The sequence below is a fragment of the Crassostrea angulata genome, unplaced genomic scaffold (assembly GCF_025612915.1).
Source record: "Crassostrea angulata isolate pt1a10 unplaced genomic scaffold, ASM2561291v2 HiC_scaffold_204, whole genome shotgun sequence".
In the NCBI taxonomy this organism is placed as follows: domain Eukaryota; kingdom Metazoa; phylum Mollusca; class Bivalvia; order Ostreida; family Ostreidae; genus Magallana; species Magallana angulata.
The window spans coordinates 54,464-71,451 of record NW_026441757.1 but is presented as its reverse complement, the minus strand read 5'-3'; the positions used below and the strand labels follow the sequence as shown (position 1 = coordinate 71,451).

The 16,988-nt window shown below is 31.5% G+C and overlaps 1 protein-coding gene across 1 annotated transcript; it reads right to left on the bottom strand.

Moving 5' to 3' along the window:
- Window positions 1-6,213: 6,213 nt before the first annotated feature.
- LOC128169744 (uncharacterized) lies at window positions 6,214-16,680 on the bottom strand. The gene is made up of 4 exons (XM_052835832.1): window positions 16,478-16,680; window positions 14,525-15,136; window positions 13,694-13,726; window positions 6,214-8,117 (listed from the first exon to the last, which is right to left on the bottom strand). Exons 1-4 carry the CDS (start codon window positions 16,641-16,643, stop codon window positions 7,306-7,308), a joined length of 1,623 nt encoding a protein of 540 aa, XP_052691792.1. The 5' UTR covers window positions 16,644-16,680; the 3' UTR covers window positions 6,214-7,305.
- Between the last annotated feature and the right edge of the window lie 308 nt (window positions 16,681-16,988).

Below are 16,988 nucleotides of genomic sequence, written 5' to 3'. Positions count from 1 at the left end.
CTTTCATTAAGGTATCATATACCGACAAAAAATAATTTAACCTTACCAAGGATCTAGCATCTTTATGATATGAAAGGTATTTATATTCATATTGAAGTTGCTTGAAAACTATATTAAAGGTACTTAATTACTATCGGACATCATTGATTTAAAATTTAGTAACAACGTTGCAGAAACTGGTTTGTTTAAAACACAATTACCAAGATAATCATGCTTTATTATTATAATATGAGGATTGATTGGTCTAAACAGTCACATGGCAGGGCGAATATCACCTCTGATCTTCGAAAGCATAATGAAATTTTGGGGCAATGACCTACATATCTTCTTTACCAATACCCATTAATGAGCATTGAGTCATTATTTTTTGAAGATAAATTCAATGTAACGGTGTATGGCTACAAGTTGAGAAATGCTCATTAGCGCGTTATGAAAATAATTTTGCAGATACTGTTATGGTCATGAGACTATATCTTCAAAAATATATTGATCTTATGCATAATTATATTCACATTTTCTTACCTTCCTATCTTGTCTTCAAATTCTGGTTAACATTTTAAAATCTCTATTCTATCATTAGGCTAGGTACAAATTATTAGAAGAACTACCGAAATAGCCCCTACCGTGAAGTTTGATGGTCGCTTGTGACGTTGCATTTTTATAGCGTTGAACGTTTGTGGCGTTAGAATAAAACGTTACGTTGGCCTCTCCGTCTGTGTTTTGGTCCTATGAATGCAGTAGATATCCATACACTTTATAACAAAGTATTTTTGAACATAAATATTTTTATGATATGAATGATGTAGTATTTTCTATTCAACTCTGTTTACAACAAGTTTATGCATTCAAATCAAAAAGTAGTTACTATTACTCTGTAATGAAATGCAAATTACAAACATCAACATTCAATGTAATATCAAACAATTCATGTATCGTCAAATGAAAACTAAAATGTTAATGTGTGTGTGTGTGTGGGTGGGTGGGTGGGTGCGTGCATGCGTGCGTGCGTGCGTGCGTGCGTGCGTCCGTGCGTGCGTGTGTGTGTATGTGTGTATGTGTTTTAAATACTCTCCAAACTGAACTTTTATTCTGCAGCCACATCAACTTCTGACCAGACCGGTCATTTTGACGTCTTCCAGAAAGACTGATTCTGATTGGACCATCAGGAATATTAACCAATGAAATTGAGTTTAACATTTTCTATCACAATGGCCGGTCTGGTCAGAAGTTGATGTGGCTGCAGAATAAAAGTTCAGTTTGGAGAGTATTTAAGGAATATTATTGGAATTTAAGGATGTAAGTAGCGTGCGTTTGATGTGAGATTTTAAAAGATTAGTGCGAATGTTTCTCGACTTGTTGCAATACTGCTGTTGTCATAGGCAAAATTCCATCGTGAGCCCCGGACCCGTAAATGTCCGAGTAAAAATAAACTGGCGACTTCGAGAAAACAATGACGTATATCTCCGCTATTTAAAGACCCATCAACTTGAAATTCGGCATGAGTGTATCTTAGACATTACTTTTCTTAAAAATACATGCATATTGCAAGTGTTGTAAAAAATAATTGATTTATTAGGCTTTTGATGCGAGCTGGTAGTTTTTTTATCTGGGTCAGAGTTCGACCCCTTTTTTTATTTATGGTTACATTGAAATTAATGTTAAAACGGGCACGGCCCCTGTGTGTTAAAGGTTTTATTTTAATGTTGTTTTCTTGGGGGGGGGGGGATTAACTGTAGGTATATTTGTTACGATAAGTTTACTGATTCATGTAGTAACAAAAGTATAACCCTACGTTTTACTCAAAAGCAATGTACAAAGAAGTCCGAAGAAAGGGGTACGTCTGTCCCGCTGACTTCTTTGTATATAGATAACTAAGAGCCAGTGTGGTATTCTCTACAAACACACAATCACTGCTAAATCTACTGGAACCCTCTCCAAACCGTTCACCGAGAGAACTTCTTTTCAAATGTATTTAATTACAAAAACTGTATTTGAAATCCTCAGGTTCGTTAAATACATTGAGAACGACATAAATTAACATGATTTGAATACATTTTTTTTCAAAAAAGTGCTCTCGAATGTCACGTTGTGGACAAAGAAAGGCTTAGGAGAAAAAAGCAAATAATGACACTGGAAATATAAAGAATGAAGACTATTATGAAATGTCATTCAACCTTTAATTCACAACCGCCTCCTATTTCAATATTGTTCAAGCAATTCAATTGCTTACGTAGATGCATACATACATTACATTTTTGAAATTTAGTTGAAGAATAAAGGAGATTGTGTAAGAGAAATTCTAAGTAGTTGCCTGTCTAACTTTAGTACGGTTTAAAATTGCACTGATTTTTGTATGCGTCAAAGTTAGCTTATAAGACTAAACAAAAAAATAAAAATATAGCATCATGACATTCACTGTTTTACGAGTAAAAAATTAATTCTGTACTTCTAGGCTTTTTGCATGTACTTACTAATTGTGTCAAAATCTGTAACGTAGTTCATATTTCTGAAACAAAATTCAAATTGTTTCATGGCTTGATCAGCATGCAACAACACGCGCATTTAACATGCCTTTTGTTAAAATATTCTCAGCACTATGCATGCAGTCAAGCAAATAAGCAATTTTGTTTCTTCATTTATAATTACGATGGCATTGAAGGGTCAAATGAAAAAAATAAATAAATATTTTTTGTTGGGACGAATGGGCTACTTGTTCCGACAAATTAGGATTTGTTCGGAATGATACGTTTTATGCTTGGACGAATTGTTTCTATATTAATAATATTTACATTCCACATATTTTTTGCTTGTAAAGTGTATTGAAAGCTACGGTAGTTATAACACTGTAATGCACACAGGGTACTCAAAGGTTAAAATGACGAGTTTTATCATGACGTCACAAACGTTGAACGCTGTTAACTGCAACGTCACAAGCGAAAATCAAAGTTCACGCTTGCGGCTGTTACTCTGGCTCTTCCATATGAACTTACCCTTAGGATAAAATAGGAATTTTCAGGTATAAATCACATTTTCAGAGAAGGCATGAAGTTAAAATACTGTAAATATAAGCATTAAATCATGATTTTTTTAACTATACAGTCTCATAACTGCTGCGAAAAAAATCATGATTCAATGCAATAATAACTTATAATTTTACAAAAATTGAAATTTTGTTTAAAAAGGCGGGCGTATTTGTTTTTATTGCAACTTTATCCATTGCCAATCTTTTTTATATCTAATACTGTTTCTTTCTTGTAAAAAAAAATCATTAAAAAAAAGGGACCATCACTTTAACATTTTAGTACTTTTCTCTGTGTTAACCTATTAAGATGCGACGTTTTGGGGGCAGCTCTTACTTCAGCTAGCTTAGCTTTGTTCCTGCCTTTACTTCATCGGTACACAATGCACAGCAAAGTATTATAGAAACTTGAAGTACGCTAGCGAAACAGCATTTACATTCAGTGTATAAATAGCGGCAGTTTAAAATGTAACCTACCAGGTGATTCAAGATGACACGTTGAAAATTGACCCTGTTGATAATTGACCACAACTTCAGAGTTTTGATCTGAACTGGAACAAATATGCCCATATTTGAAAGTTTCAGTTTAAAAACTTTTACTGTCCGATACATATGCAAATCTGGCTGTTTTATTTCAGGTTGATATGTCCAATCACAATTAATCGTTTAGTTTTTGTGACTGATACTACATCAACGTTTCAGTAGTTTTTGACATGAAGCCGGTGGTAAGGATGTCCCTTGTGAAACCGAAAAACCGCAATGTTTGTCACAACCCCATCTGGAAGATGGGATGGTGTGGTTTGTCACTTACATAGTGACTAAACCAGTGTATGTTCAGCTTGCAATACAGATCTGTTAATATGCTATACAAGAGAAGCTCTCGAGGGATCGAGGGATACCATTATATGGTCGCTGCTTACGAGCAAATACGTTAAGGCGCGTGTCATTTACTTTATTGGCAGTGCTGGACGGAACGTAGATGATGACTACATGTTCTTCTAGTTTATTGATTAATGTTCTGTCACACCGTCACAAGGAAAACTTTAGAAACTGAAAACCTCTGTAACGTTCTCAAACACATTCAGCATGCCATGCTTGACAGTCATTTTACCTGTCACAACAAATGCGGAATCTGTATCACAATCCGTGAATGCATGAAAGAATGACAGTGCATTTGATCTTGGACCAATTGATCTAACAATGTCTTGAAATGGTATCCATCGCAAATCCTGACCCTTTCAAAATGTTATAAGCATTGGGATGTGGGTTTTTTTTTTCTCTCGCACTGATCCTCTAAAAGATCATATCGTTTTTAATAACTATAACTAACGTATTCTTTTTGCACACCGTGTTTCTTTATAAGCACATACAAATGAATCCAGTTGAAATATGTTTTACATTATAACCATTATCAATTTATTTATCAAATCAATTTCGTTTCTGGCATTATGATAGCTCAATGTACCAGATAAGAAGTAAATTTGCTGCATACATAAAAAAGGGAAACTGCCGTTGCTAAGCGATTCAGTTTATGTCAAATTTGGATCATTCAAATCTCCCGAGTTTTTTAATGTAAAATGTCAAACTACGTAAGTTTATTAGAGAAGAAAAAATATATAATCAAGAAACTATTTATCAAAATAGCCGAAAATGCATTGGGTTCTTTTTTAGATAAATCTCATTATGCTAAACATGGTTAAAACAATCATTCATTGTATATAAAATTATATATCATTTTAAATAGGGTACGTTCTTAACACTCTGTCAAGAGATCGTATGGATCCAAGCACTATTGATATCGAATTCTAGTCTCGTTCAACCTGACGCTCGGCTGTCTACGTTCATCTCCGACCAGCAAGAGAGCCTCTCTGCTTGTCGGAGATTTACGGAGACAGCGGAGCATCTGAGTGAACGATACATTATTAAACTCTGGCGTAGGAACACATGAGACTATAAAAATATCTAAATTGTTCGTATTATATAAAATCGAACTATTTTCAAAGTGTTTATAGATAAGTTTTCTTGAAAAACAATGCTTCAGCATACATTACATCGATTTTTTCAATTATTTTCAAGAACTATGTTTTGTCAGCGGTGATGATTTGTGCTTAGGTCCAAACACTGTTACACTTTCGGTTTGATAGAGTAACTGCATAGGAGAGTTGATTAAAATCAACTCCCAAAAATGGTAATAAATAAACAGATGTTGTTTCTACTTTTAGAAACTGCTATAAACGAGCATGAATACCTGGGACATAATCCCAAGAAAAGTTAAAGTTATGTAGGAATTAGCCGTTTTAATTACTAGATTCAAATGTCATCTATAATAAATATCAGGGGTTTTCGAAAATGGTTATAAATAAACAGGCCCCGTGGCCATATAACTTAGACGAGCTCACTTTTGATTGCAGTCTCACTTTTTCTCAAAGAATATATTATGGAAAAGTGAGACTGAGAACAAGAGTGAGCTCGTCTAAGTTTTATGGCCCCGGGGCCTGATGTTGTTTCTACTTTTAGAAACTGCTATAAACGAGAATGAATGCCTGAGACAAAATTCGAGAAATGTTAAAGTTATTTAGGATTATGGCCGTATCAAATACTAGATTTAAATGTCATTCATAAATACCAGGGTTTTCGAAAATGGATAAATAAACAGATGTTGTTTCTACATTTATAAACTGCTATAAACGAGTATGAATGTCTGGGACAAAATTCGAGAAAAGTTGAAGTTATATAGGAATATGGCCGTATTAATTACTAGATTTAAATGTCATTTATAAATACCGGGGTTTTCGAAAATGGTAATAAATAAACAGATGTTCTTTCTACTTTTAGAAACTGCTATAAACGAGTATAAATGCCTGGGACACTTGTATGGAAAATCGGAGAAAAGTAAAAGTAATGTAGGAATATGGCCGATTTAAATATTAGATTCAAATGTCGTTTATAAATACAAGCCTAGGGTTGTTTCAGTTTCTGTATACAATGAGTGCAAGGATTTTATTCAATTTGCTTTGACAATGTAAAAATACGTCAAATTATTAATTATTCCCCCCTTCCCAAACCTTTTTAAAGCTAGATTTGCGCCTTTTTCAATTATCCATTAAATCTGACTATATTGTTTTATTTTGAAAAATAAGACAGACTGAGATAATGTTGAAATAATCAATTGTCCTTTGAATCAAAGAGAATGGTAAGAGAATTAAAGTCCAATTGTTATTGAGAGCGGGGTAAGCCGGGAGTCTTTGCACATGGGAACCTTCCTCACTGGTGGTGTGTTGAGGACTGACTCTTCTTGACCAGGTATTAAATGCGTCTGAGGAAACAGTAGGGCGATGTCTTTTCATATCGTAGTTGACAAGTGTATAGATGAAAGGACATTCACCAATTACTTTGATGTTTATGCCATGGGGTTCCACGTAGTCTATGTCCATATCAAACCCAAAAGAAGTACCAAGCACTTAATAATCATTTATGATCACCACGCCATTGTCAAGATGTCCATATCAAACCCAAAAGAGGTACTTAGCACGTAATGTTCAATTATGATCACCACGCCATGGTCAAGATGTATCTCTGGCTATCAAATTATTCCGGCACAAAAGGTATGTTTTTTATGACCATCACGACGTCAAAATTATTCTTGGTTGTTATCGGATTTTTGTACTCTCATCCATAAATCCTGCACAGGTTTAAATTACTCTCCAGGTAGACGAGTACAAAAATGGATAAATGCAACATACACAAAGATTATAATAATAGCACAATTTGTTATATCTAATTGTGTTATACTTCACATGCTTCTTTAACACCCCTGCGCAATAACAAGATATATGATACATATTTTTTTGGATTTATTTGCTAACAAATATATCTTCTACCTGCTAAATCCAAATCTATAGTTTTAGATCGTTATATCAAGTCTTGCCAAACAGCCTCTCAGTAGTTTTTCATTGATTAAAGTTGCAAGAACTACAAACATAAAGAATGTCTCTAAATGATGTTTCACTGTATAAATATCTCCAAAATAGGTTTTTAAACAATGACAAAAAAAAGTTTTATCAATTTGTTAAATTGTGAATTGTGTGCTAATTGTTTTGATAATATCTATATTCATACCCCTTGATATTTTGTTAGAATCTAAATGACGTTAAAACATATTTGGTCAATCACAACAATTGATATGTTGATAGTAAGTAGTTGTCTTCACGGACCGCAGAGCAAAGAAGTCAGAAGTATTTTTGACATATCTACATATTTCTAATTCTTTTTAGAGATTGTTCCTTTTAGTATCTGTACACATCAATTGTGCTTTTTCTATTTCCAACATAAAGATTTCGTTTGTCGATCAAACACACGCCCCACCATCTGTCCCTTTTTTCGCTTAATCGCCGAGTAAGAATACCGTCTTGATCAAATACGTAGATATATGTTTCTTTGTGGCCCTCAACAACTAGTATGTTGCCAGTGTCGTCGGTAGCAAGACCACAGGGCAAAAAAGCAGAATTACGCGTTTTAATAATAAACCTATTTTGACCTGCACTGTTCACAACAATTACTGCTTTGTTTTCTTGGTCAGAAACGACAATGTCACCGTTCCTGTTTTCTGTGATATAAAAAGGAGCTTTATACAGGTCCCCTATACTGTCGTCCAAAACGACGTGACTGATATTCTCATTAATGTCGTATCTTACTATTCTGTGTCGTTGGGTTTTTAAATCATTTCTTGTAACTACCAACAGATTGCCTTTTTTCTGGGAAATGCAAATACAGCGTATGGATACATAATCTGGTAAGTCCACTATTGTACTGGTTTCGACGGAGCTTTTTCTTTTGATGTTGTGTCTATCTTTGCCAATATAAAACAGATCCCCATTTTCCGTGACGGCAAAACATCCGTGATAACACAGCGCATCATCCACGGTTTGGATAAGATTTCCAGCGAGGTCAATTTGCTTGAGAGTACAAACGCCAGCTACCCAAAGACTTCCCGGTTTCACGTAAGCAATATGATTTATGGCTGACAAATTAGGTACAGTGATTGTAGATGTCAAGTTGACGGATGAAGGTGGTACGTATGTATCCTCCATGAATATAACTAGGAATATAAAAAATGGTTGTTAAGAGGAGTCGTATGCAAAGCTACAATTTGCCACTAGGAAAAAAAATATAATATTCATTTAAAGATGTCTAAGTGAAATCGTCTAGACCGCGCTGCAAGCCTGTCTCCTGACAAAGTGTCAATAATAATGAGCAAAAAATTCACTATCAACACAAATGTTTGAGAGTCTCAGTCCTAAAGAAAAAATTAAGGGTCCTGCAAATCACATTTCGATATCGTACTATATTACTTTTGACCTTAAACTTGATAGTCCATTAGCAGTTTTCTTGGGCTTTTAAATAGCTATCCATTTCAAAACAAATATGCACGACAATATTCGAGTATTAGAACATAACGTATTTAATTTTTTAGGGTTTGCTTTCCCTTTTTTTTTTAAAGATAAGAAATCGATAATAAGTTTTTCATACTTGAGTTCACGAGTTATCATATTTATGAAATCGCGCGCGCTTTCATAGGTCATTATGGTGGGAAACAGTTTATCGTTAGCAACAACATGTCGTGTCAAACCAGAAATCTATTTTATGTTATCACGTGCTCAGGTTGCGGGGAACTATATATTGGAGAAACGGGAAGTACTTTACGGGAAAGAATCCGAATTCACAAACAGCACATCAACCAACCGGAATACCGCAAACTAAAAGTTAGTGAACACCTTGACCTGTGCGGGAAAACAATCATTTACTGTTTTTCCGTTCTATAAAATGTACAATTCTAATACTGTTGAAAGGCGTGATAAAGAAAAACATTTTATAAGAACTTTTAAACCTAAATTGAATAGCTTAATGTAACCTCTGAGTATTCTATATGTTTAATTCATGTTTTAACCGTGTAATACAATCTGTTATTATTAGTATTGTGATATTTAAAAATACGGGAAAATATGACGTCATTCAGAGACTTGAAGACGCCGTTAAACTTTTATGACGTCATAACAAACGTTACCATGTTAGTATTGTAAAACATCTGAAGAAAATGAAAGCGCTTATGTTTTACTCGATTTTTGTGTTTTCATTTATTTAAGTTTTATATATATTTCACCGACCACTGGGATTTTTCTTGGATTTATCTATCTATCTATCTATCTATCTATCTATCTATCTATCTATCTATCTATCTATCTATCTATCTATCTATCTATCTATCTATCTATCTATATATATATATCCAAAATGAGTAAAGTTAATCCACACAAGTAATAAATAATAGAAAAAAAATAACAGAAGGCCGATATTCAAAACTCTACCGGTTTCATTATAATCTTCAGGAGTTTTAAACAATCACCATAGATACATATGTACATACATTTCAAAAGATCATTGTGCCGTCATATAACATCAAGTATATGTTGCGCTTTTCAGAGTTCGTTATGACGTCATAGTATAAGCGTTTTGTAATAGTACGGGAAAAACATATAATATATTCAAATATTCTATAATTGTACAAGAAAAACATAAAATATATTCAAACATTTATAATTAAACTGCATTTAGTTTTGGTTTATATAATGAAATGAAATGTTTTTCTTTTGTTTTGCGTTCTTTGCGTTGTTTCGCGATCAATGATCTTTTGAAATGTATGGACTTATGTATCTATGGTGATTGTTCAAAACTCCTGAAGATTATAATGAAACCGGTAGGCCTAGAGTTTAGAATCGGCTTTCTGTTATATATATATATATATATATATATATATATATATATATATATATATATATATATATATATATATATATATATATATATATATATAATTACAAAGTCTCTTTTACAATGCATAATAAAAAAAACAACTTTAAAACACTGTTTCAAAATATTTCGACCGTTACCAGTCTTCATCAGTCGTTGTTTATTGTCTATAGCAAACCAACGTATAACATATACTATGATGTCACAATATGAATAGAACCTGGCAAGTGACGTCATACAACAATATTGCGCCAAAAACATATGAACATTTGTTTATGTACCAATTACGGCTATCAATGTGCTTACAATAGACTCTCACTTATATTTCATTTGTTTATTTGAGAATGTTTGTATTTGAATTTTTTACTCTCTGTACTCTGCATTTCCATTAAATGTATGTTATGTTCACGTTTTAAGAATACAATCATTGTATTAACCGATAACACCAATCGTAATTTGTAAACATCAACGGATCCATAAAACTACGTTATTGCATTTTAAAAAAATAAATGTTAATAAAGTAAATTCGAGCCATAAAGCAGACTGAATACCCGACGTCAAATGTACTTGAATTGGTAAAAGGGTATAACAAAATGCAGGCGGTTTCAACTCTGTACGTTGGAAAAGAACTTTGATTTCTTTGTTGATTACTGAGATAAATTCAATCTCGGTTACAAAGTTTGTTATGTTGTGCGAAAACTGGAGCAAGCACAAGCATAATTACCTCTGGGCACAAACGATGTTGATTCAATAATATAAAAAATTCTCAAACGTTCCCTTTTAATAACCTCCCATCTAGCTTGTAAGGTTGCAATACACGACCAAAACAATTTATGGAAGTTATTATTGCAAATAAGATAAAAGTACCCAGATGATACCGTTAAAAATTAGCGAAGTATTTTGTGTGATAACTGATTGAAGGAAAAATTAAATAGCCATTTCCAAAATGAAGACCTTATTAAACTCTTTAAAACTCACGTGCCAAATTGTCTTTCTACTGACTAGTTTCAATGGAAACTCGACCAAAACTTAAATTTTTATCAAAGTGAATAATTTTTTCTGCAGTGTTATAACAAATAAAGTACGCTACATGTTTCACAAGCATTTCACAAAATTCAAAATCAGCAAACCTTCGGCTATCTAAATGAGTAAACGCATGATGGGGAAGCCGACTTTATTATTATGAAATACACATGTAATTTGTTAAAAAATGGTTACATGTTTTCGAGAAATAATATTATCGCTTTTTGCAGTTTAGAAATCTTTATGCTGAGAGTTTCAAAAGAGAAGAGTTAAAATACATTGTCAGCAAAGTGTTTTTCCAACATATTGAAGATTATAGCCCGGTTAGACTTCATGAATCTTTTTTACTTCGGGGTTTAATTTTTATCATCGGTTTTGCCTATATATTTCTGAGTAAATCATAAATTACAATAAATCATTAGCCTAGTTATTTTAAATACAATGTGGAACTGGAGCTTATTTAATGTGTTAATTATGTTCCCTTCAATTCTAAAATAATACAACCTACAAAATACAAATATGTTATTTCTCTTTCAAAACATTTACCCCTGTATCAAACTAAAACTAAATAAATCTGTAAGCAAAGAACACTATGGACAAAGATATGTCAAATAAATAATATAGTATGATATATTTCAGTATAAAAATTATATTCTTTTATTTATTCTTAGTAGTACCCCTTCATCACCCTAGCTCAAAATGCTTACAAAATATACACACTTTTTTGCATGTATCATATGTAAATTGGAGAGTTATTTGTCAACAAACAAACTTCTTTCACACATGCTCTTGTGTATTCATTTTTAAAAGATTCACACCGCCTCTAAAGTATATTGTTGTACAGTTATATTTAAGTTTCTCCACTGCTGTAAGAATTTTAGTAAGGAGAAAAGAGAGAGGTTTGGTTAAACAAGTACTGAAATCTGCTATATATCTCTGTTTGTAAGGACTTTTGTGAAGCTTTGGAATCCAATACAAATAAGGGAAATCAAGTCTATTCTTTTTATTTGGGATTTTAAAGATATCCAAAACAGATTTATATTTTTGAAGAATTTTCTGCTTAGAAGGCTGCTCTGGGTGTAAGTAGGATTACCATGTGTATAATTGAAACCTAAGACAATGTTGTTAAATGCCTTATCAGCACGAAAAAGTAGAAACTAATCGTGCAATCTTTCTAGTTCTTTTCTTACTTCTGCTTTATTGAAAACAGAAACAATACGAGATTTTAACAAACATCTGATGCTTTTAACTCTTTCTGACAAGGTATCAAGGTCTTTTTTTGAAGATTTTGCCCATCGCTTGGCGTAAATTTTAACGGAATTAATGATATGTATAAAATTACCACGCCATGTGAAGAATCCAGGCTCCCTAATTTTGTTCCTTTCATAATAAGTAATCTTAAGTCTTCGTTGTTAACTAAAATAACATCACTAGTCATGACGTGTCCAACAGGACTATAGTTGTAGGGTGAAGATAAATACAAACTTTTTTTAATGTCTATTTACTTACCATTTAGATATATTGATGACTATATTTAAAAATTCTCAGTATGTGTTACCTGCAGAAATAAAGAACTTTATTTTTGTAATTATTAAATGTAAATGAAGGTCTTTTATCAGGTAGTAATGTTACAATTTAAAGTGCATAGTTACGATAAAGAGAATTTGAAAATTTTTGATTATTAATTATGGGTAAATAGGTAAAATGGAAGGAAACTAGCGGCCAAACATATATTCGATCCAAGAGGAAATGTTTCACATCAAGTTCTAGGAATTATTAAGTATTAAAAGTGTATATCTGGAAACTGAAAAAATAACCAAGCTAGCAGATTCCAGAAAATGTTTTAAGAATTATTTAAACTATCCGTGAAACTACTTAGTTATAAGCCAATGGGCTCATTTATTAATCAAAAAATCAAGTTGTTTGAGTGATATAACAAGTTTAGGTGTTTTACAGTAGGCATTTGATAATACGCCTCTTATTACGATTCGTCAAAAATTAGTGACTATGCGTGCCGAACCTCCTATACAAGAGTTGAAAAGCTTACAAAGAATGGCTCTTTAAGATTACCCATTATAATCTCCGTAGGAAATCTGTTTTCGTTCCTGTGATATTTTATGTGATAAATTACAATGTTTCAATAAAGAAATCTCGGATATTTTCCCCTTCATTGGTTTAAATTGCATTTCTTCCACAGGGAGGTGTATTTCTATAAGAAATAGTCGAAATATGCTGCATAAATATCTTGTGACAGATTATAACAAACGATGCCTAATTTCTAAAATAGAAGAGAAAATATCTTAAAGCAAATTTGTTCTTAATTCTGCATGAAGTGATGTTATTGGTTATTTATTGTCTTCTGATAGTTAGGTTTTGAAAAAAAAATTGTTCTGCTTGGCAAGCAAATTTTTCCGCGTTTGTACATTATTTTTGACAAGCTGATGTAAAATAATTTTGTAATATCTATATATTAGTTGTTATTATTTTTTTTATCTTAAACTAATAGTTTAACGTTGTTTATTCTCTTCATGGTGTTTATATACTGCTTGGTGTGTTCAATGTTGATGTTTTTCTTTACATAAAAATCAAAACAACTTCTTTTTTATTAACATATTTTAAGCTGTCTATCTATCTATCTATCTATCTATCTATCTATCTATCTATCTATCTATCTATCTATCTATCTATCTATCTATCTATCTATCTATCTATCTATCTATCTATCTATCTATCTATCTATACGACATATATTCATCCAATCCAATCCATTCATTCATCCATCCCATTTATCCATGTTATCCATCTAGTATTTATATTTTCTTATTTTTGTATAGTCAGTTTTACCTTTTTTAATTTCTAGATCCATTTTCATTTCCTCTAAAACAGAAAAAAAAACATACATTTGAGATAAAAATCTTAGATAGAACATATCATTCAAAACTTAAATAAAAAACTAACACTTTATTCAAAAATTTGATAAATGTTTTGCTCACTTTGGTATTCTAAAGCTTAATGTTTCTTTTTTCAATCGAATTTTCAATCTTTATCTTGTGTCTGAATTTCAACTGGTAAGATCAAGATTAAGTAAATGATTCCAGAGTGTCGTTTTGGTGCTAGAACCATAATGACGTCATAATTGATTTAAAGAATATCTTTCCCGTACTTTACAGCTTTAAAGGAATTATGTAGAAAATTAAAAAAAAAATTGACATTCTATGTTAGATCATGTAAAAAATAGTCTCGATACTTATATTCAATTTGACATTATTTTAAAGAGGAGGTAAAGATCTTGTTTAATTCCGTTTTTGGGGAGACTGTGGGCATTCTAGATATATTTAATAAGTCAAAAAATATATAAGTCAAAAATGAACAAAACTCCGTAATTTTGTTCCTCAATTCCTTCATATTTAATTGAAAATAACAGTTTAATACATGATTTTCCATTGTGTTTACCAAATAGTTTAGCCCAGGTACACTCTCCAAAGCTATTGTTATGAAGCATCATAAAAAGAATCTATATCTCAAATTTTATGAACCTGTAGGTACCTTTTATTTATCTTATCTTGGCCTTAACATAACCAGCTGTACACGTATAGATACCAGGTTAAGTAAATTCGAATTCAAACAGTTAATACTTTTTTAAAAATTTTAAAAATAATGTATTTTTTTTCTTACCTTCCATTTTTATGATAATTTCAAGGCACGTTTTGGTTTCAGACGAATTTAACGTGCAATCATACAACTCATCAACTTTTTCCTCATACGTTTCTACAGAATTGCATTCTGTAGCAATTTCCACAATGTTCTTCTTGAGATAATCCCAGTTGTGCTCAAAACTGTCTGTGTCAATTGTCCCTATATATGCATGAGCGAATAGAACGCTCCTCTTTACTCTGATTCTGTCAATGCAAGCTCCTATACTAAGATCAGATTTCTCTTGTTTATCCCCCCAGCCATTTTTAGGGGCCGGAATACCACAAATGTTCCGCAAAAGTATGTAAAGTAAACTTACATCCATGTCTTTGAGATCTGTTTGTTTGTCTTCAGAATTCGGATAAAGAATTTTCCTCTGTGAGGCGTTGCAAATGTGTTTTAGTACCTTTTCGTATTCATCTAGTTTCAATCGAAGGTCATTAATGCGCAACCTTATAACTTCTCTAAGCAATTCGCCACAAATTGTCACAAAAAGTTGGCAGAGACGATGAAAATTTTCGGTTGCTTCATTTTGGTATTCGTTAGAAGTTGAAGATGATCCAGTATTCTTCATATCTTTCGGCATAATAAAAACTAAAAGATAATTTCATTTAGGCGTATCTTAGTTAAACAATAATTCAATAAACAGGCACATATTAGTATGCGATATATGTCATACTAATTTTCGGAAATTTGGGACCCTATATCAATGGATTGTCTCTAAAAGAAACCAGTTGTTAATATTTACATTACATTGTATACACCAACTTTACAAAACATTCTAATTTGTTTCGTGAATTTTAATTTTCAAACGTGTCCGGGTGACCAAAAAAAGTTGCCGCGCTTAGTACTTTCATTTAATACCGGGAATATAACCTTCTATTTAAAGTCAATATATGCACAACATGCACAATGTAACATGCAATGTGAAGAGTTAACGTTCTAACCAGACATAATTGCAACGAAAATATTCACGGTCTTTATTGTTCACAATAAGTCTCTTGAAGAATCATGAAGAAAGATCATTGATACAATAAAAGTAAACACATAGAGGCTAAATTACATATAAGAAAATTAAAATTCAAAGTAAATGCGGGGAATGGAATGTAAAAAAATATATAGATCTGTGTGGATGGCATTGATTGACTCTGGCGGAATATTTATTTAATGCTTCAATGTGTTGTCAATAACTTTTCTTGCAGTTTTTAGTATTTATATTTTTTTTATTCAAATATAAAAACAAAAATAAAATCAAACGGATAAAGAACATTTAAAGACAAGAAATATAATTATTATATTATATTCGTTGTAGGAATTGACATAAAAGAAGAAGTAAAAAGTGTACGCCTTGGGGGCACTTCATTCAGCAGTCAAAATAATAAGTTTCATGTAATTAGGGATTTCTAACAAGAATATAACGTATTTATATCTCAGATATTATATGAGAGAAAACATAAAATTTTAAAAAAGTTTCGTTTCCCTATTTTGTGTTATAATAACTAAAAGGAAACGTAGAATAATAGATCAAACTGAAATGATATCTTGTTACTTTTTTTGAAAAATGCCTATCAAAATCGATCACTATGAATATAAAAATAAATGCTATATAGCTTTTCTATATATATATATATATATATATATATATATATATATATATATATATATATATATATATATATATATATATATATATATATATAGATTTATATATATATATATATATATATATATATATATATATATATATATATATATATAGATTTATATATATATATATATATATATATATATATATATATATATATATATATATATATATATATATATATATATATATATATATATATATATATATATATATATATATATATATTTAGTTGAAAGGTTACTCTTACAAAATATTTACACCACAGTTAACTTTTTAAAGACACGTACCTTTTAGCAAATCAAGTCCCTTATTTCTTGCGTAAAATTTAACAAGTGTGATTAGGATGGCTTGTGCTGGATATAAGTGCATATAGAATTCTCTAGCGGCGGCGTCTTTACTCAAGGGCAAATAACCCTTTAGCGTTAAACTGTTTGTTTTGAAAATACATTGCATGCATGCAAAAATTGTCCGGATTTTGTAAAGGACCGTTTATAGATCTGTTAACCTATATAGATATTTATAGACCTTTTAAGGCTTTATTCAATTTTTTGGAAATTAAAAAAAAAAATAGATAAAAAAAACTAGAGCAGAGCTCGTGGCAAAGTCACGAGTAGGTCTTCCGTTGTTGCTGCGGGTTGAAAATATATGTGATATGGTGTCAAACGATTATTATGACTAAACTTTCAGTTCTGCTTTTGTTATAAAAACGTGTTGTGATTAAAAGTCTGTATATAGAACGTGTTTTCAAAAAGAAAGGAAGAAAATGTTTTAGGAAACTATTTGTCGAACACAGTTTGT

Excerpts from the sequence above, each read along its gene's own strand:
- LOC128169744 (XM_052835832.1), bottom strand. The coding sequence starts at position 16,643 with ATGCAATGTATTTTCAAAACAAACAGTTTAACGCTAAAGGGTTATTTG. Across the intron at positions 13,727-14,524 it reads AATTATCATAAAAATGGAAG|AGGAAATGAAAATGGATCTA; the intron begins GTAAGAAAAAAA and ends TTTCTGTTTTAG. Across the intron at positions 8,118-13,693 it reads GGATCTAGAAATTAAAAAAG|TTATATTCATGGAGGATACA; the intron begins GTAAAACTGACT and ends TTATATTCCTAG.